This window comes from Amphiura filiformis, chromosome 17 (genome assembly GCF_039555335.1).
Source record: "Amphiura filiformis chromosome 17, Afil_fr2py, whole genome shotgun sequence".
In the NCBI taxonomy this organism is placed as follows: domain Eukaryota; kingdom Metazoa; phylum Echinodermata; class Ophiuroidea; order Amphilepidida; family Amphiuridae; genus Amphiura; species Amphiura filiformis.
Window position 1 is genome coordinate 9453184 of NC_092644.1, and position 20775 is coordinate 9473958.

Below are 20775 nucleotides of genomic sequence, written 5' to 3' on the forward strand. Positions count from 1 at the left end.
TAACATTTTGACCAAGAAAGAATAAAAAACCCGATTTTTGAGTTGAGAAAGCCAAATGGATTAGTATAGTTCAAATTCCAAATGGGGTTACCTGAATGGCCCATTATTACTCATTTTATAGGTTACAGGATCAAAAGAACACATCAAACTATAGAATTTTCAACTGGAAGAGCCATAAGTATGATTACCGTAACCACCCGGGTATAAGCCCACCTTCGGCTATAAGCCCACCCCTTATTTGTCAAAACATTCTGGGAACAAGGGTGCACTCAGGTATAAGCCCAGTACTAAATTTTGGCAAAGTTCTTATCAAATCAATGCTTTGCTCTCATATTTAAGAACAAATATAAAAAAATATCAGTTGATAATTAACATTCCACACTTATAATTTTAAGAAATTGTCATAGATGATAGAAATTACTGGTACATTGAGCATAAACAAATGGGGGATGATTGTTCTTATTTTAAAATTCATGCACTAGCCCTTCCCCGGTTATAAGCCCACCCCATTTTTTAATTGAAATCTGTGATCTAGGGGGTGGGCTTATACCCGAGTGGTTACGGTACTTGCATCACATAATATCCTTCTCTATATTATCAACTTATGAACCAGGAGGTAGAAACGATTTATTGTCAAAATAATACAATATAAGCCTTCCTATACTTACGCAAAAAGACGTCTAGCCAAGGTGGTTGATTATAATGCTCCACGGCTACACATGCAGTGTTGAGGAATACTAAAACAATAACTAGCCAATAGAATGCTTGCGACTTCACGGTGCGTCGGACCATGAAACGAAGTCTCTTCTCCGCCCGTCGAAATCTCATGCATTTTTTCTTTTTTGGCTTTTTCTTTTCTGCAAGTTCAGAAAAGATAACAAAATAGGATTAGTTGACAAAATCAAGCAATATCTTCATTAGAAATGTACAATTTTCCCCTTATACCAAACTGATCCAAATTTGCAACGAATGTCTTCCATTTTTTAAGCATTATGTACAAGGAAGATCTTTTTGCACAAGTTTTTTCTGTTCTCAATTTTGTTTGACAAAAAGATGAAATAGCTCACAACTCAACTTACGCACATGCTTTCGATTGACTCAAATAGCGAGGTTAGTGTGTTTGAAAAGAGACTCAGAATGCAGACGACTGCTTGAGACTCAGAAAGCAGACGACACTTGAGACTCAGAAAGCAGACGACTCTTGAAAGGAAGAATGGAGTCAAGATGAAGCTGTGCAGAGACAGGAGTCAAGTTAGATTCCAAGTTATTCAAAAATTCAGCCCGGAGTTTTCGGAATTTATCTTGGTTAGTTGTGTTAGCAGTAAACCCTCCCCAACAAACATTAATTCAAATCACACAAGGGGACGGGCGGGTCTGATGGTGACTATCACAGTAAAAAATACTAATGGTTTGGGTCTGATCACCTAGTATATAGATAGGATTCTTCACACCACAAAAAACATGAACAACCTTTACAGTGACAGAGTATATAGAGAGTTGATTGGTTCGGGTTGTCATGGAGACCATAGTTGATACAACGAGTAATATAAAGAACATCAAACCACACTATTCTACTAGAACACACGTTAAGAAGACTAAGAGGGATTGTGTCAATTGTGAAGAAAAACTGTGTGTGTTGTACATTCTAAGTGGTTCAGAGGGGTACCTACACATCCGAGTCAAAAAAAATAAAAAAACGTTCACAAATTCATATCAAATCTATTGGTGTGTGGGATAAATCTCGATGACGATGAAACAACGAAGAGAACTTACCAATACGGTCGAACATTGCTTCATGCGTCGAATGTGGGTTTGGGTTGCTCAGTATACCCAATGCGGCTGTAGGCAATACTGTACAACACACAAAAGGCGGTTGGAGGTATGCGTGTGTGGAGATATGAAAAAATAGGAGGAACGTGGGATAGACTCATTGAAGTAGTCGCCGATTTGGTTTTTACAAAAACACTTATAATGCGACTTTCTCAAATAGCTAACAGTTCACATGTTATAAACCTACGGGAAAACATGTTAAAAACTGAGACTCTTTAAGGAAAGGGGTATGTCTTGAATCATCCGTGGCCGTACGGTAAATGCCGAAAACTCCGGGTGCTAGAACACTGTGTGCATTCCACATAATTTAAACTGTGGCCGTAATTAACCTCTAGAGATGCCTACCTCTTCCGATTTTAAAAAAGCTTTTGATTCAATAGAATATTAAATTTCAGTCTCTTTCACAAAGTTTTGAAAAAAAAGTGCTTATTTAAGAAAGAAGGAAAAAAAGCATGTGCATTGAAATAATGAAAGGGTGCTATATGAATTAGCAGAGGTTAAAATAGTCACAGTTCAAGTTATTTGTAATGCACTATAAAGAAATTACACCTGCAAGTCAAGAAATAATAAAAATTCCCTTTAAAAGGGAAACCAGTCAAGAAATAAAAGTGATAGCAAAAAAGTGCAAATGTACAGATCCAAATGGGATCATATGACTGCTGCAGTGGTTTAGAAGTCTACAGAGATGTGCAGTAAACTATAGCTTGATGATGACAAGTTTTGTCAACCGAGAATGAAGATATGTAAAGCGTAGATAACAATGAAAGTATACAAAATGTGTGTTAGTAAGTAATATACGTACGCCCTTGAGTATCATCATGTGGTATATGAAATGGTCAGAATCAGAGCAGAATGAAGAAAACAAAATGGACACTTTATTATGATCCCGTAACCATGGTAATTATGTTTTTATTATTATTTAAGAGTGTTGTGCGACACTGATTAATGTGTGGCAGTAATCTTACATACAATAGTTAAACAAAAAATTTACTTGCCCCAAATTGCAAGATGTGGTTGACACATTGTAACACTGACACAACATATATTTTAAGAAAATAGAATTTGCACAATTGACATCATTTCATTCTGCAATGATTTAACCTGTGTTGTAACCCGATGTGAGCCTTTTAATTTAATTTAATGTATTCTATAAATTCTTATTATGTACATAATGATGAGAGAATTCCTTCAGAAAGCTTCCACCTGATTTCCAAGCAGCACAGTACCATACTACAATTAATACTGAGGGAGGGGGGGGGGCTTGAAAAATATGTAATGTTTGGTAGTACCAGGAAGGGGGAGTAATAAGCTTCCAGGGGGATAGGGTTGTAATTATGTTTTAGATCAACAAAAAATTGTCACCCAAAAGTTGATGGACACAGGAAAATCACAGGAATAATTTAAGGGGGCTGTCAAGCTTTAGAAATATAAACGAAGTGAAAGTTCTCATTTTATTCATGTACGACATACAAGATGAAAGGAAACCAGAAAAGGAATCTAAACACGGATTTTGGAGAAAATCACAACAAACCCTGTATTTTGCCCCATTTGGTTTTTGGAATTAAATTTGACAAATCTACTCATTCAAACGTTTCCCGTTATGTTTGTTTCTAAATCTTAAGACTCCATTCTAAGGTTGTTTGTTTTTTCATTATTTTTGAAATGCCTCATCAAAATCTTTCGGAAAAAATCTCAATAGATTTTATGAATGCATACATGCCGGTGTTTGGACAAAAACAGGTTTAGAATTATGATGAATATTATGCAATTGATGTAATATCATTTTGTTCAGTTCCAACTTTATTTGAGGGGGGGGGGGGCTAGGAGCCCAGGGAAGGGGACCAGTGGCTGAATATATCCAAAATAGATTGTCCCCACCCCCAAGTCCCTAAAGCCACTGTATTTGGAAAACAGCTGCTTTTTGCCAAGGTGGTCAAACACTGTTCTGAAGTAATTCTCTTGCCATAAACTGTAAACATGAAAATAAACACAGACAGACAAACATCACTCAATGTGAATGGCCTCTTGGTGCACCCATATCACTTGTCCCATGTTAATTGAATGGCTAAACGGTTCATTTACATAACCTTTATTGTAAACAATATCTTTCTTCCCTAAAATTGATTCTTGATACAATAAAACTCTTGTGTTTTTACATGTGGTACCCACTTAAGATCAATGCTCACTCTCAGACCATATATATCGCAAGTATTATCCTGTGAAAATTTCAATGAAAATGTATACCTTTTTTCAAAATTTTATGAAGACAGTAATTCATTTGGGGCAACATCTTCTAGAGAGAGAAAGCACTGTTTAGAACTTAGCTTAATATCAGGAGCTGCTTGTATTATAAAACCTAATAAATCCTATAATAGCTTGAAGTCTGTTCTCACAGCTTGTTCCTAGTATCACTGAATTCAGCAGCCATGATAACATCATTCTATTTTAAATTTCCCCCAGGTGGTCAAAAAGCACTTGATCATCAATGTAAAACCTGCACCTATGCCTCATCATTTTATTTATAAAATCTCGGGTTAAAAATATACCCAGTGAACCAACTCAGATTCAGACAATAATAATACATTTTGCTTATAATACAATGAGGCTGTCTTCGTAATGGGGTACGTACATGGAGGTGGGGTCATTACCATGGTATACATCGAGGCATTTTTAGTGTTAGTTGCCTACTCAGCTATATATACCAAAAATTAATTGGCAAACAGACTTGAACTGCCCATATATGGGCCTTATGTACCACTCGCTGATCGCTGGATAATAATGTTAAACCTCAAAAGTGGAATAGAGAATTCAAGACATTGGTAAGTAAACCCAAGGTAGAACACCCGGGTCACTAACCACAGCAATTTTAAAAATTGCAGATGATGCAAAGAGGGTGCCTCATTAAAACAACTTGTGCTAAAAAAAGACATTTTTTGGTATACCACATGCTTTGTGTCATGATGCAAACAAAATTTAAAAAAAATTAATTTAAATTTAAAATCAAAAAGTAAAAAACATTTGAAGAAAAAATGTTTTAAATTTTCTTTAGCAAAAAAAAATGGGGAATTCTTTTCAGAAGTTTGTCATCTATTGGAAATACATCACTAGTTTCTACAACTGACTAACTCTAATTATTGTGTTGTATCGTTTTTATTGCTTAAATAAGCAAATTTACAGATGAAACCTATTGAACCATTCCTGTCTTAAGTATGCCTAAGATGGCTCAAATATCTTTACCCTAAACCTCATTCAAAGTTTGTCCCAAACTTGCCCTTAAACCTTTTTACAATGTTATGATCATTAAAATAAGGTCAAACTCATCCTATATTGATAGTGGTCTTGTGCAAGATAGGCTGTGTATAGATTTCTAATACGAAAAAAAAGTGCACCAATACGCATTCACATTGAATAACATTCTTCTGTTTGTGATAAAATAATTATGCAAGGTTAGTAAATACTAAGCAAACATTAGTCATTAGTGAATAATTAATTAGTCAATGATACAGTCATTAGTCACTAATTAGTCAATGATGCAATCTGTTAAAAAAAAAGAACTACTGTTAGATTCAAAAACTCAGGCAGTTGATGATGTTTTAGTCCACTATAATGCATTCCCGGTTATAACACCTTATTCCACATCAAAGTATGCGCTCTTGGAAAGGTAGCAACACAACTTGCTCAAGTCACCATATTTTATATCATCCCCATAGGCAAAGTCCAATATGAATTCATATATGTGTGCTTCATAAGGTGACATTAATCATCAAGGAATTATACCAGAGTGTCTTCATTTTGGATTTTGGATTGGATTTTGGATTGGATTTTGGATTGGGCAGAAATGTGTGGCTGAGATTCTGAAAACATACCAAAAAATTTGACAAGAAAGAGGTACAAAAATATATTAATTTTCTATTATATCTGTTCAAAATTACGATTAATTTTTATAAATTTTTCCAAAAAAATGGAATTTTGCACTTTTGAAAAAAAAAACAGGGAAAAAAACAACCAATCTTATAAAAAGTGATCTGAAATTTGTGACCCAAATCTATACCAAGAAACCCAAAAATGCACTTTAAATCTGCCACATATCCCCTTACCCACCTTTCCATTAACAACCCCCCCCCCCTGAGAAAAATAGCAATTTCATTGCACAATGTTTTTGCTGGTTATTGAACTTTATTTAGTGGATTCATATTTATAATATGGTTACTTGAAGTTGAGTTACTTATCCCAAACATGCATACTCTTTAATTGCTAGTTTCAAAAATGCTTTGGTTAGTAAAATGTAAGATTATGTGATAGGACGATGCCATACGGTGCAAACGGCATCGCGACAAGACAACATCTATGACGAAGAGACAGCAGGACAAGACGTGTCCTCCTTTCATGGACGACATGACAGAAGAGATCTAGAACAGACAACAAATTGATATGGTCAAATACATGGGACAAGACAATTAGTACACAATCTGGCAGTCAATATAAGGTTGAAAATTATACATACACTACCTATGGAAGACATGACCTTGATCTTCCACAGAGGGAGGGTGAATTTCAAATGAGGTTACCTGAATGGTTGACTCCATTTGAAATCTACACCCCCTTGTGTAACAGATTAAGTTCATCATGCTCATGCTTACCATAGGGAGTGTATGATTACAACTGGAGAAGTCCAACATATGTAAAACACAGTATGCCAATCAGTGCTCAAGTTTAAGCTATCAAAACTGATATTCAGTAGTTTTTGCATTATATTGTGCCTATGCCTTTTCTTAAAATTGCTAACAATAGAATAAACTAGTCAGAGAAAACCCGAGTTGTCAAATATCATCTTGAAAGTCAAATTTAGTTTATTAGTTCTTAATAAGTTTAACTATTTTCTGATCACCAATCATTGTTATTATTGATTATCATAGACGCCATCATCATCATCATCAATGGGCAAAGCACCACTTGAACTAATTACACTGTCAAACTAAGTAATTTATTGCACTTTCTAGTTGCAAGCTTTTGCCTTAATAGTACCATAACTAGGAGTTACTTTGGCCCACTTAAAACAATTTTTTCATGATATGGAAGGAGTTTTCGTTTTTCTCTTTCCTTTTTTTTGTAGATTAACTGCACTAGTTGATAACATACAACCTAGTCTTTCAATTTAAAGTATTTCATTTAAACTTTATGTTTCAAAGTACTTTTTCATAAATCATTTGGGTGGGCAAAGTTACTCCAATGTGGGGCTACTTTCAGGGCTGGATTTACTATAGGACCAGATGGGCCCGGGCCCAGGGCCCCCAAAATTGCCCTGTGCAGTGTGCATCCTCCATTTTAGCAGAAAAATGCCATGTTTTGGGCCAAAATAGGGTACAAAAATTGCCCAAATTTTATGCACTTCGCGTGCACTGGCCTATTATATATCAAAATTTATCTTCAATTTAGGCCAAAATAATCTTGAATTGAAATTTTTCACGCACTTATGTCCTAAAATCTTGGCCACTTGCGTGCACATACCTTCCTCACAGTGCGTTTGGGCCTCCAAATTTTGGCTTCGGCCCAGGGCCCCCCAAAAGGTAAATCGGGCCCGGGCTACTTTGACCTACTATGCTATAAACCATGTTAAAACCTATTTTATTGGTAGGATCTTACACAACAGCTCATAAAAGGGTTCTATATAGCCCTGTAAAGAACATTATTGTGAAATCAATTTGAGCATTTCACACTTTGTTATTTTCACGTTTATCTGATGGTATTGTTGCCATCTGAGTATGCCAAATTAAAATATGTCAAATAAAAATGTTCCAAAAATTTGTACGCACCTCTTTTTGTGTGAAGGGTAGGCCAAAGTTACCCTGAAAGGGCCAAAGTACTATCCCTAGTTACAGTAATATTGAATTTCTCAATAGATAAACTGACTATACATTGAAATCCCCAAGACTCCCTAATAGGCCTAACTATTTTCAGGCTTAAATGCAATTGATTTAAATAGTTACTTCAATTTATCTACATGTTTATTTTGCAGCTTTTCTCTTCTCCACACTTTTGTTTTCATTCAATTTTAATCAACATTGAGGTATTCCATTTTAAATCCACACTACCCCTGCGGAAGATTTTGGAAATATCTTACACAGGGGGAGTATGAATGTCAAATGGAATGAACACATTAGACAGTTCCATTTGAAATTTACCCTCCCACAGGGGAAGATTCAGGTTGAATCATTCTCAGAGGGTGTATGAAATTCAAATGGAGCTGTCTAATGTGTTCATTCCATTTGACATTCATATTCCCCCCTTGGAAGTTATTTCTCAAATCTTCCACAGGGGTAGTGTGGATTTTAAATGGAATAGCCCATTAAGCCAAGGAGTATATTTCTTTCATTATGAATCACTCAGTCAAAATAATATCTTGATATTTTACTCCTAATTTTCTTCCAAACTATGACTGCCATTGAGTGTTCTTCAACTGTTACATTCATAAATTCTTTTAGTACTAGTAGTAAAAAACGGTTTATAATTTGTTTGCTGATATGATGTGGATTCTTGGTTTAAAAGGGCATTTCGTGATCCACAGCCTCATCCCCCAATTTTCTCAAAAAAGTTGAGATTTTTATATCACTGGAAACCTCTGGCACATAATGTTTATGTACAAAATATTTCTTGCAGATTAATTTGTTTAGCAAAGATATCGTGAAATTTGAATTTCGTTCTGGTGCACCAGAACGAAATTTGTCTATGGAGCAGTGTAATACACATAATCATGCATAACTTGCAAACGCAATATCGGAATCAACTGAAATTTTGGGAATATGCTTTTTTCATGTATATGTACTGAAAAATGTCATAAAAAGAGGATGCTAGGATCACGAAATACTCCTTTAATTTAGTATTTACATGTACCTATTATCATTCAATATGTTATATTGTCTGTCTACCCAATTCTCTCTCTCTCTGTCTCTACTCTGTCCTTCTTTCTTTCTGTCTTTATCTCTCTCCTTGTGTCTTTCTCTTGCCTCATTTAAAGCCATGTGTTATTTTCTCCACAGGGACGCCATGTTTGTAATGCCCAATGGTGTACTAAAATACCATGTGAAAGACTAAGCCTGAAGTGCTTTAATTACAGTAAATTTCTAAGTTGTTTTTTAAATAAAAAAACCAGGGATCCTGGTTTTATTCACCATGTTCACCGATCCAGTGATAGCTGAAATGTCTCATGCATGTGTGAATCATTGTGTGTACTATCGCTATTCATCTTTAGTTATGTCTTATTTATACATCCCTGCTGTTGGAAGCTCTGCTCAACAACAATCGCCAAGCTAATACATGCATTGACAATAATTATATGTGCTGAAATGAAATAGCAATTTTCTGTGTTTTACCTCATTTGTTCTACTCGAAATTAAAAGCGGACATAATGTGATCAGTGACTAACATTTTGTGTAAATCTACTAAGAATCTTATTCTTTATGAAAATCGCACATTATTGCTTCAACCCTCTCGTCTCTGTTCCCGTCTCCCTCTCTCCCTCTTTCTACATGATCTCTTTTGATCTATAATTTACTCCTCTTCATCATCATTTGTTTGTCATGCTTCAGCTGATTTCAAATTAACAATCCACTTTCATCTGCTCCTAATGGCCCCAATTTTGAATTCTTATACGTATGTGTGGTCCCTAGCAACGTTAAGTTCTCCTGAACCTGACCTTACTATCAGACACTTGTATAGCGCTGTGTTAACCATCTCTATATATCATGACTGAGAACTACCTGCCAATTGGCCAAAATTAAGTTTTCATTATCATTATCAACTGGACCAATCAGCAACATTGTTAGAATAATTTCACCCCAAAAGAAATTGGGGTGAATTATTTGCAAAGCTCCATTCTGATTGGTGATTAATGTGAAGATATCATGTAATGTTAGATCGGCAGGTAGTGCTCAGGGGGTTAACATTAATAGAACCAAAACATGATTAATTTACCAATCGTGTTGACTTGCTTCTCATAGTATACTCTTTCACAATCACACCATGTATGCATACACTTCTTACGACCTTGACTGTTTGACTGTTATTCCTCGTTATAAAAATAGCCAAAAGGATGGTATTTATACGCTTCTAATACACCAAACAAAGCAATATTTTTTTTGTTCCTAATCATTATAAAATTTCATCGTTCCCATCCATCCAGTCACAATTATATATCCAGAAATACAAATTACAAACAAAAAATCAAAATGGCCGCCTATAGCTAGCTGGCATTATACTAGTTCTCAGCGAGCTTTAGTTAGAGCACTAAACATGTGAATATATCAGGGAGCTACGAAGGGTCGTCGACTAGACGCTACCTCCAATGCACCTGACCACTTTCTTGTTAATCTTTCAGTAAGTGTTAGCTCTTCTAGACTTGCACACAATTCTTCCCTACATTATTGATACCGATTTACAGAAATACCTCACTTCTGTGCTATAACCCTATGAGAACTACCTGCTGATTGGCCAAAAACAAGTTTTCATTATCAATTGGACCAATCAGCAATATTGTTAGAATAATTTCACCACACACAAAAATTGAGGTGAATTATTTACAAAGCTCCATTCTGATTGGTGATTAAAGTGAAGATATAATGTAATTGACCAATCAGAGGCAATGCTAGATCGGCAGGTAGTGCTCATGGGGTTAACCATAAATTTCCGATCATTACAATGTTTCCTTCCTTGAAAAATAAATGCCATTTTCAACAGCAGCAATCATTCTATTTAATATATATGCAGCACCTATAAAAAACTACACTACAAATTGGTGTTACCAATTTTTTTTCCAAATTGGTGCTACATCTTTATGAAACTGTAGTTAATAAATTGAAAGACCCAGGGCAAAGATTTGCCCCTTTCTTAATCATCTCTACCTCATAATGCATTTCTTTCACCCAGTAATTTTACAATCTTGATTCAGTCAAATAAAATGGTGCAAGCATTACTTTCATCCCAGTAACATTTCTAGAGTACATCGTAATTAACTTAAAACCCGCACACACCAAAAAAAATCATGTTAATCTGGTTTTTTTTGCATTGTTACTAAAATAGTGTTTTTGATACAGCTGATTACAAACTAGCACTGTGTTCTAGGCTGTTCCAGTTTCAATCCATACACCCTTATGGAAAATATGATCTCAATCTCCCACAGCGAGGGGGTGTATTTTTCAAATGGAGTCACCCATTTAGATAACCCTAGATTTGAAATTCACACTCCCTGTGTGGGGGATTAAGGTCATGTCTTCCATAAGGAGTGATAGATTTATCTGGAAGAGCCCATTTCTGCAAATGTATAGTGTAAACCTCTGGGCACACTATACAAACCTGAAATTTATTATTTCCTAAAGGGCCATGAAAATTGCATGACGATTTCCAATCACAACGTACATACCACTTGAATAAGAGACTTTTTTGTAATATTGTTAAATATTATTTTGATTTTGAGGTGCATTTCATCGATTAATAACAAATTTGTGTTAGCGAATTTCCATTCACCAGAAAATGATAGGTTTGTGGGTGTATTTTTTTGTAATTTTGTGATAAATTATGCGTATTCATAGTATGTATAATGGTAAATACATCCATCAATGGATACTCTCTCTTTGTATACTTCAAATTGATTATTATGAATTTTTAGACCAAAAAAAAAAGATTACATATCAAATTTATTGAAATTAATACAATTATTTTGCTGCATTAATTTTTTATTACATAAATTGTTTTACCAATTACATGCAAGATACTGTAAGAGTGGGCACATTAGTAACTCACACTATTTGATAAGCTTGCAGGAAATGAGAAAATGCCAAAATGCCAAAGTATCAAAATATTTCTTTTATGTGAAATCAAATTGGAAAAAGTGAAAAACAAATAAAAATGATCAAAATTGTATCTGTGTAAAAGAACATATTGTGCAAAATCTCCAGTTTAAAAAAATTGTAACTGGGTATGGGCGTTGAGAATTTTAATATTTGTCTGCACAAAATTATGCTAATGTTTTGCATTCAAATTTAGTATACAATTTTTATGGAAAATGATAATTCTCTGCAGGTGCAGTCATTCCAAACCCATAACGATTACCTTGTAATTTCACAAGTCTTCTCGTAAGACTAATATGCATATCTAACGCCACCCTGGGAAGAGCTAGACTGAGTAGAAATCATACATAATGCACACGTATGCAATGTACGAGGCCTGCATGCATGTCTGGATGCGTTACCTAAATATACAATCACTCATCTCATTTGAACACTCAGCTGCAACATCTTTGACACACCTGTGTATTGTCTCGCTTAACTGCTCTATTTTCTTAGTCTTTCTCACTCTCTCTTCTCCGCTCTTTCTCCCTCTCCCCGTCTCTTCCTTTGCTTCCTCTTCCTTTCGTTCTTCACTTTATCTTCGTCTTATCCCATTCTATTTTCTTATTCTTACTCACTCTCTCTCTCTCTTTCTTTCTCCCCCCATCTTCTTGTCTCTTCCTTTGCTTCCACTTCCTTTCGTTCTTCACTTTATCTTCCTCTCGTCCCATTCTTGCGCCATTCTTTCTCTTAATCCTGACTTTACTCTTTTTGTAATCTGCTATCTTTCAAGCAATGATATTGCATTCAAAATAGGTTGTGAATTTTTCGTTTTTGCTATCAGATATGTTCTCTTTTAATTTTGGGTCAAACAAAATTATTGCATTCCAAGTCTTCCAATCATGTCTTCCCCTTTCTCCCTCTTCCGAATATCTATTTTAGTACTTTACTCAGCACCTAATAAGATTCTTTTAGTTTTCTAAAAATTTAGTTTTAACCACAATTATGATTGCATCAAATATATGTTGTACTTAATTTAACTTCATTTGATTTTTTTCTAACATGAAATGCTCTACACATTGTATTTTTATCTATTATTTTATTTTTATTACTTTTACACCTAATTATAGATCTGTATCCTATTCCACAGGCCTCACTTGGTTTGAAAAAAAAAAAAGGTTGATAGGTCAATTACCTTTTTCTTTTTTTTCAGGAAAACCAAAAGTGCAAAGTAAATATCAGTATTATACACACACACAACTTATGTTTTAATAACATTTCATTTTTTCATGTTGTTTAATGGTGAGAGATCATTTTGGCAAATTTGATAGTTTGAAACATTACACATGAATATTCTGGTGAATTTAGAAGACAGGCTTTGAATAGTAAACCAGCCAAAGCTTGTCATCCAATGTCAGATATGCATAGACTTATACTAAAAGGCAAGTTTTGATGAGATACCACTATTTTAAAATGTGAAGTCTTCATCTGAGATTAAATGATTTATTTTATATAAATTTGTTGATTTAAGTTTGAAATAATACACAAACACCGCATTTTCACTATGAAAATGGGAAAAATTAGTTCACAAAAAAAGGGAGGGCAGTTGGTTTTCAAATTTTTTGGGTCGGTTGAATATGAGGCCAAACATCACTTTTTTTGGCCTAATTTGAAGAAAAAATTGTAACAATTAGCTTCCTAAATTGGGCTGTTCCGAGTGAAATCCATACACCCCCTATGGAAGATATGACCTTAATCTCCCACACAGGGGGTGTAGATTTCAAATGGAGTCACCCATTCAAGTAACCACATTTGAAATTCACACTACCTGTGTGGAAGATTAAAGTCATGTCTTCCATAGGGGTGTATGGATTTCAACTGGAACAGTGCATCATGTGACAAATAAGAACAAATCAACCAGTGTAGTCTGACAAAATGACAAACAAACAAAAAATACATTAAAACAACAACTTCCAAGTTTTTGCAACTCAATCCTCAGAGGGTCATTTGAAAAAAAAAAAGGGCCTCATCGCTTCCTGTTATCGACCGAAAACTACTATGCTAATTTTACATTGACCCTCTTGCATTCAAAAATCCTCTGGGCAAAACCAAAACATTAATATGTAAGAACAAATTAACTTGTTTGTCCAATATTGATGAAAACAAACAAAAAATACACAAAACAACAAGTTGCAAGCAAGAGGGTCATAAAAACGCTGTTATCGTTATGCACTTTGACCCTCTTGCATTCAACATACGAAATATGTGTTACTGTTAGTCCAATATTGATGAATCAAGTTAGAGACGTGGTTAGTACATATTACATCATCATCTGACATCCTTACGGGGCAGTAAATGTTCCCATCCAATAACATTCTCATCTCAATCTTTTAAGTTCCGTTTTTTCATTTTTTTTTCTTTGTTATGTTAGATGGTAACACTAAACAGAAAGGAATGTAAATTACTGCTTCAATAAACAATTTATTGCTTGAATTATAACAGAAATAACATAAAATATAGTCCTACATTTTAAATGTATCTTTATGGTTATTTCAAGTTCAACTGGAAGAGATATTTTTCCCATCTATTATCTTTTTTTGTTTCTTCCAAAATTTATCAAAAGAAATGGCATCTGTAAAATAAACTGACCAATGTCATGTGGTATTCTTGAATAGATTAGACTGCAAAGTTCATAGCACCTAGTATCACTGATGATTGTGAACTGTTGCCTGATGAGATGAGATTGTTACGGATTGATGGTACTGCTTCTGTGATGTAACATTAGCGAGGAGTACGAGAAGGATGAGGAGGAGAGGTGGACATTTTGATCTCATCTTCATTTACTTGGCTACTAGCTTGCTTGTTGAACATTTAACCAAACGGTAGGGGTCAAAGGTCATGCATATAACATCAATTCTCTAGCTACAGTTCAAGGTATCTGGAAGGTATCCATTGACCCAATGGTTTCAAGGTGTGATATTTAAGGTCGCTAGGGGTCAAGTGTGTATGATTTTGTCATAAACACACATCTGCCGATCACAATTCTCAAAGTCTTGTTTGCCTGTTGCAACATAGACATCAAACTGAAAGGTCACTATAGGGTTGTACAATTATTTCAACTACAGCTGTAGTCCTGACTAGTAGAGGTAGTCGACCCTACAATAATCTGGTGATAGTCGACTACCTTTTGTGCCTTCAAAAAGCAATTATAGTACATGTAACAATATGTGATATTTTATGGACAGCATGCTTTCTCTGTTCATATTAAATAAATTAAAAGGATAACCATTTAAATAAATTAAATTACTAGTATGTCTCATAGCTTGCAAATTTTTTTAATCCACTGCGGAATGTGGTTTGTTTCTGTTTATTTTTACTAAGATTCAGCCCAAATAAACTTGTATTGAAATATCTTCACCAATTTAAAGTATTAATCACACAATGCTACTAACCAAACAATTTTTGTAAAAAAAATTACAAATTTGTCAATTTCTATCAGAAAAATGCGCACTGCAAAACAAATAGGTGCGGTGCAGCAGCTTTGAGACAATTTTTTCAGGGGGTTATAACATTGTACTGTACATGTTAATTGTCCTTTGATCCATTAGCCCTATGTATTGTTACATATAATTTTAAGCACCAACTTTTAAACTTGGACATGCATTCACCAGTATTATCAGCCTTTCTGGTAGTCATTAGGAGATGGTTTTAGTCTTAATCATTTGGTAGTGACTACGCCGACTAACCGACTACAAACAAAGCTGAAGTTGTACAACCCTACGTTACAAATCTCCCAGGGTCAATGAACTATCTATCGGAACATAATGCTTCAACAAGTGTCAAGGTTGCAGAATTTGGAAACCATTTTTGTGCAGGTACATGTAGAAATGGTACATTCATTATCTTGCATACAAATGTTGCTGTGAATTGAAAGCGCGACAAAGGCTCCAGCTTGTTTCGAGCCAAGATTGTGATGAGCTAGAATACAATCAATACACAAAAACATTCTCATGGTTTGCAGAAGCAGCTCAGGTCATTCTTACAAAACTACAAAAGTGGAACTGTGCCTTTTGTTACTGGGATATTATTTCTAAGATGGCTGGTAGATGAAATCAGAGGTGCCAGGTAGACTTCAATGTAAGGTTTAATCATTTACTTTTCATAGCCTTTTCAATTTTGGTTTAATAATCATTCATTTACAATTATAAATATCAAATATAAACAGGATTTTCTGGGGGTGCGGATTTTGAAAAAGTAGACTTTTTTCCAGGGCAATTTTGTGAAAAGTGGTCATTCTTCCCAAAATGTTGACCTTTTATGACGAAAAAGCTCCCTTTTTTTGCTAGCTACACTCACAAATTGGGATTTTTTAATACTTTCGCAAATTTGAAGGGGTGGACCCCTGCACACGGGCCTAGATCATAATGAAGATTGACAAAGAAGCCAAAGAGAATCTGCCACATTGACAACGATTTCAACGATGATTATTGTTACATCAAAACATTTATTACATGGGCATAACATTTCACTGTAAGTTTTGTCAACAACCACTGAATTAAACAAGTTTGGTATTTTCACATATTGTAGCAATATTACTTGTCAACACAATTCAGCACTTGGACCACTTATTATATTAATTAAACTTCACCATTTTTCAGCAGTATTTATTTAGCAAAACCAAGAAAAGACATTGATATTAAAAAAAGGCTTTTGACAAAAATAAAATTTTGTTTTCCCATGTTAATTGTTAATTAGGCATTAACTTGGCAAAGTGATAAACCATTACATCAAAAAGTCATTTAAGAAGATCAAACTGAGCCTCTGATCTTGGTAATTACAATAAAAATCTTGATTTTGATATTATTTGGATTTAGATTCCGAAACCACAACTATGTTTTTGTCCAATTATGACATATATGATGATGAAATGATTATGATGATACTATGGTTAAATTCATTCGGTGTGAAATATGGGTAAATAAAAGTGATGTTAATCATGATGCATTGTTATTTCAAGGGAAAGCAGCGCCCTCTGTTGGCTCAGATGGTCCTCGTTTTTTTTGTTTACCTCCTTCACGACTATCAAGGCCAAATTTCTCCATGATTTCATCTTGAGACAAGGCATTGCCATTGGTTAATGCTAAGTCCCCCTCGCCTAGGGCAGCAGCGGCACGACGACGGGCTGGATCATAAAAAGTGTGGGGTAGGTCAAACGGTGAACATGTACACACAGCACACAGGTGTGCCCTCCCCGCAAGGCATTTGGTGGGGAGGGTTCAACATGCATGCTAATTAAGCAAAAAACAAACTCATATAAAAGAAATCAAGGTGAGAAATAAACTTGATACAATCATAACATAACTTAAACATAACATAGAAACAAGTGAGTTTTGACTGTCAATTGGACGACCTGAGTAAATCAAAAAATGTTCTTATAAGTACAAACATAGCATTTCCATTTATTAATTATAAATTGTTTTTTGTATATATTAATAACAGCTTAATTTATTCAGTAAAAACCAGAATAAATTCAAATATTATATGTATCCATTTAAATTTACTGTGATATTTATAACAGATATTGACCGAACAAACGGAAGTTGTACAAAACAAACATGAAACATTTTTCAAAACAGTCAAACGTTAGAAAACAAAAAAAAACAAGTTAATCATGTCATTATCTCATTACTTTATCATTAATTAATCAACATTCGAATTAGAGTGTAAAATTAATCTAAAAACCAACTAAAATCAAAAGTCAGCCATTCTTGCATGCATAATGAAAAACAAAAAAATAAATAAAAATGTTAGTTTACAAAATAAACCAAGATCTTGTAAGAAACTTATATTTCTATACATTTCAAACCATGTGGGACATGGAAGTGTTCATGTTTTCATGCTTGCAAGTCATATGTTACTGTTTGAACATATTTGGTGGCAATGGCACTTTTAGTCAACATTGGGAACGAGATTATGTTATAATTAAGACTGATCTTGGTCAATAGAGTTGTTAAACTCTCTCCACGTGGGTGTCGATTGCAGATGACAAGTTCAAAATTTTCTTTTAAAAGTCCAAAAATTTTGTACATATTCATGACCATATTTGGAATCAGCATGAAAAATGCATCAAAATGAGTACAAACAAGCCCTGTATTGGTTCAGTGGTTCTTGAGATAGCTTTTGATATTTTGAGAAAATATCTCAATATTGACGCCTATGGCTAGCATGCAGAGCAATAAGAATGAAAACAAAATCTTATTATAGGCAAAATATTTAATTCTCGATCATGAGAGCCAACTTGGGTACGCACAGGTATTTGCGTCAGGTGTACTACTCAGAGACCGGTGTTTGCGGCACAAACACAGCTTGACCAATCACATGGTCGTTGCTTTTAAGGTCAAGGTTCGGTCATGAAGGTCGCGCGATCGTATTATTCTATGAAAAACTGGGGGGTGGTGATGTAGGTATAGGATGTGCCATTTCTGATGCATTGCGATCATATCATTCTGAGGTCCCTATGTTTAGGTCCTCAGCCGGCACAAGGTCCTCGCTGTGTTTTTAGGTATGAGTCCTCGGAAGTAATGTGATGTAAAGGCACACACCAAGTTTTTTTTCTCTAGTATCAATATCACATTCATAAGTCACATCATGTGTATTTAAAGACACTTTGAAGAAATAATATGCATAATTTTCAACTTCCAAATTATGTGTCTCATTGGCATTAACATACATTTCACATAATTATGATCATCAGCCATTAGTACATAATCTCTGTTCCCAATTTTGCAAAAAAACACAATGGGTAATTACTGCTTAATGATACACATTATAAACAAAACATGAAAAAAAAATCAATTCATTTTTTCTGATGCATCATTCATTACTTGTGGCTACATTTATGTGGTATGCATTTGAACACAATTTATATCGAAAAACTTAAAAAATGCAAATCAGTGATTATCAAATTCTTTGAACTTTGAACCAAAAAACAAAAAGTACAATGCAAACAGAAATAGGTGTTTCACAGTGACATGACCTTACTAATGGCAAGTGATTGTGAACTTGTCTTGGCTTTTATACTTAGGGTTGAAATATGCAAATTTATGCAAAATTATGCAAAACAAATTCACAAGGAATACAGGGCATGAGGCAACTTTCAATATACCAAGATTTTTAATCATACAAATCAAACTAGACTGAAAACGTTGTCATATTCTTTAAAGTTCAGTATGCAGAATTCGGCATCTTTGCTGGCTAACTTGTGCTTTCCAATCACGATTCTGTAAGAACACAAAGCACAGCCTTGAACTTTTAAGAATAGTACAAGATTCCAGGCTGACAAATGCACATAATTATTACCAATTTGGTGTTAAGTTAACACTGACATTCCTACAGTATTTTCAAGACTAGTGGGGCAAATAGTTTACCTCTCCCTGTGATTGCATTGTAAATAGTATTAAAAAAAATAGTTCAGAAAATGTTTGGGGAAAGTTTTCCTACCTTCTATAGCGGCCCTTTCTTCATCTGTGATGGTGTTATCATTTAACATGACCTCTTCTGCTTTGCAAATCCATTCTAAATACCCGTTGAGTTCTTTGTCTAGTTGCTGTTGCCGTCTTAATTTGAGGAAGGCTCGACGGTTTTCAACTCTCTCTCTCTCCTTTGCAAATTCACTGTGGTAATAAGGGAAGGTGAGGAATGTGTTCATCATGAAGAGACCCAGATGAGGAAAGTTTCCTAAAGCTGAGATATATGCTCTAAAATCTGCCATATTCACCCATTGGCATCAATCCTGGGAGGACACAGGGATGTGTCTCCCCACTTTTTGCAAAATTTGCCATTATTTGTTCTTTTCAGCCACTTTTTGACAATTTAGGCCAAATGTCACCGCCCCCCTCACTTTTCAAGATGATGCTGCTGTTAATGTACTGGATAAGTTACTCCATGATGTTCAGTACATTATTAGCAATAGTAAAAATACTACACAATGATAAAAAACCTGTCACTTTACACTAAAACTATTTCGTAAATTGTTGGCAAAGAATAACATTGAATTTGATCACAACTGTATATTATGGCTTTAACATCTATAAGGAGACCAGACTAATTAGTGACATGAAATAGCCATACAGAATATGGGCTCTCTTTATCATTACACAGCCCCCTCCCAGGAAAAACAATGTCCCACCTATTCAAGAACACCAAGAACAAGGTTAAGCATGAAGAAGGAGCCTAGAATAATAAGTGGAATGAAATAGAGCCATACATAATGCGGGCCCACTGCATCATTACACTTCTCCCCTCCCCGGAAAAACAATATCCCACCTATTCACGATACACCTGATGATAATCAACTTACCCACTAAGAACACCAAGAACAAGGTTAAGCATGAAGAAGGAGCCTAGAATAATGAGTGGAATGAAATAGAGCCATACATAATACGGGCCCACTGCATCATTACACTGCGGAGAAGAAAACATGTAAAATTAAGTGTACACTTTACATTACATGAAATAGCCATACAAAATATGGGCTCTCTTTATCATTACACAGCCCCCCTCCCAACAAAAACAATGTGGGAAGGGTGTGTCATTGTGTTATTACATTACAAATGATATGCATGTAAGGGAAGGTCAAACAAGGTCATGTAATGCGAAACATTATGACCTAATCAAACTTGTGGTACAAAATGATTTGGTGCATGAGATGTATTATGTATTGCAGTGTTTTGTGGACATGTAAAAGGCCCCAGAAGTTTTGTGCACCTGTACACCTGTATACAATTGCTACATGTTCATGTAAGATTATTTGCTCCTTACACTTGCTTGTTTGCGATGTGTATGTGATCATGGCATGCCGATTATGCACGCCAAGTGTTACATAACGTCACTGGGCGGGAAAAACCTCATATGTACTTTTGGCCCTTGAACATGGATAATGCCTTGTAGGTGTAGACTTGATATTTAAGAGGCTGTTTTATCCATGTTCAAGGGCCAAAAATACATGCAGGAAAAACCTTATGTGTACTTTTGGCCCTTGAACATGGATAATGCCTTGTAGGTGTAGACTTTATATTGAATGGTTTATTTATTTATTTATTTATTTATTTATTTATTTCATTCT

General features: G+C 34.8%; 1 protein-coding gene across 29 annotated transcripts in view; it reads right to left on the reverse strand.

The window, feature by feature from the left end:
• The window catches only part of LOC140136902 (voltage-dependent calcium channel type A subunit alpha-1-like), a 471089-nt gene that overhangs the window by 124219 nt on the left and 326095 nt on the right, over positions 1–20775 (reverse strand). For 27 of the 29 annotated variants that reach the window (XM_072158531.1, XM_072158548.1, XM_072158532.1 and 24 more), the window contains 4 exons: positions 20011–20114; positions 19152–19324; positions 16720–16833; positions 669–857 (listed from right to left, as the gene is read on the reverse strand). In XM_072158531.1, coding sequence (XP_072014632.1) covers positions 669–857; positions 16720–16833; positions 19152–19324; positions 20011–20114 — 580 coding nt within the window. Of the gene's footprint in view, positions 1–668; positions 858–1773; positions 1852–16719; positions 16834–19151; positions 19325–20010; positions 20115–20775 lie in introns of all 29 variants that reach the window. The other 2 variants (XM_072158537.1, XM_072158544.1) reach the window with 2 other exon arrangements.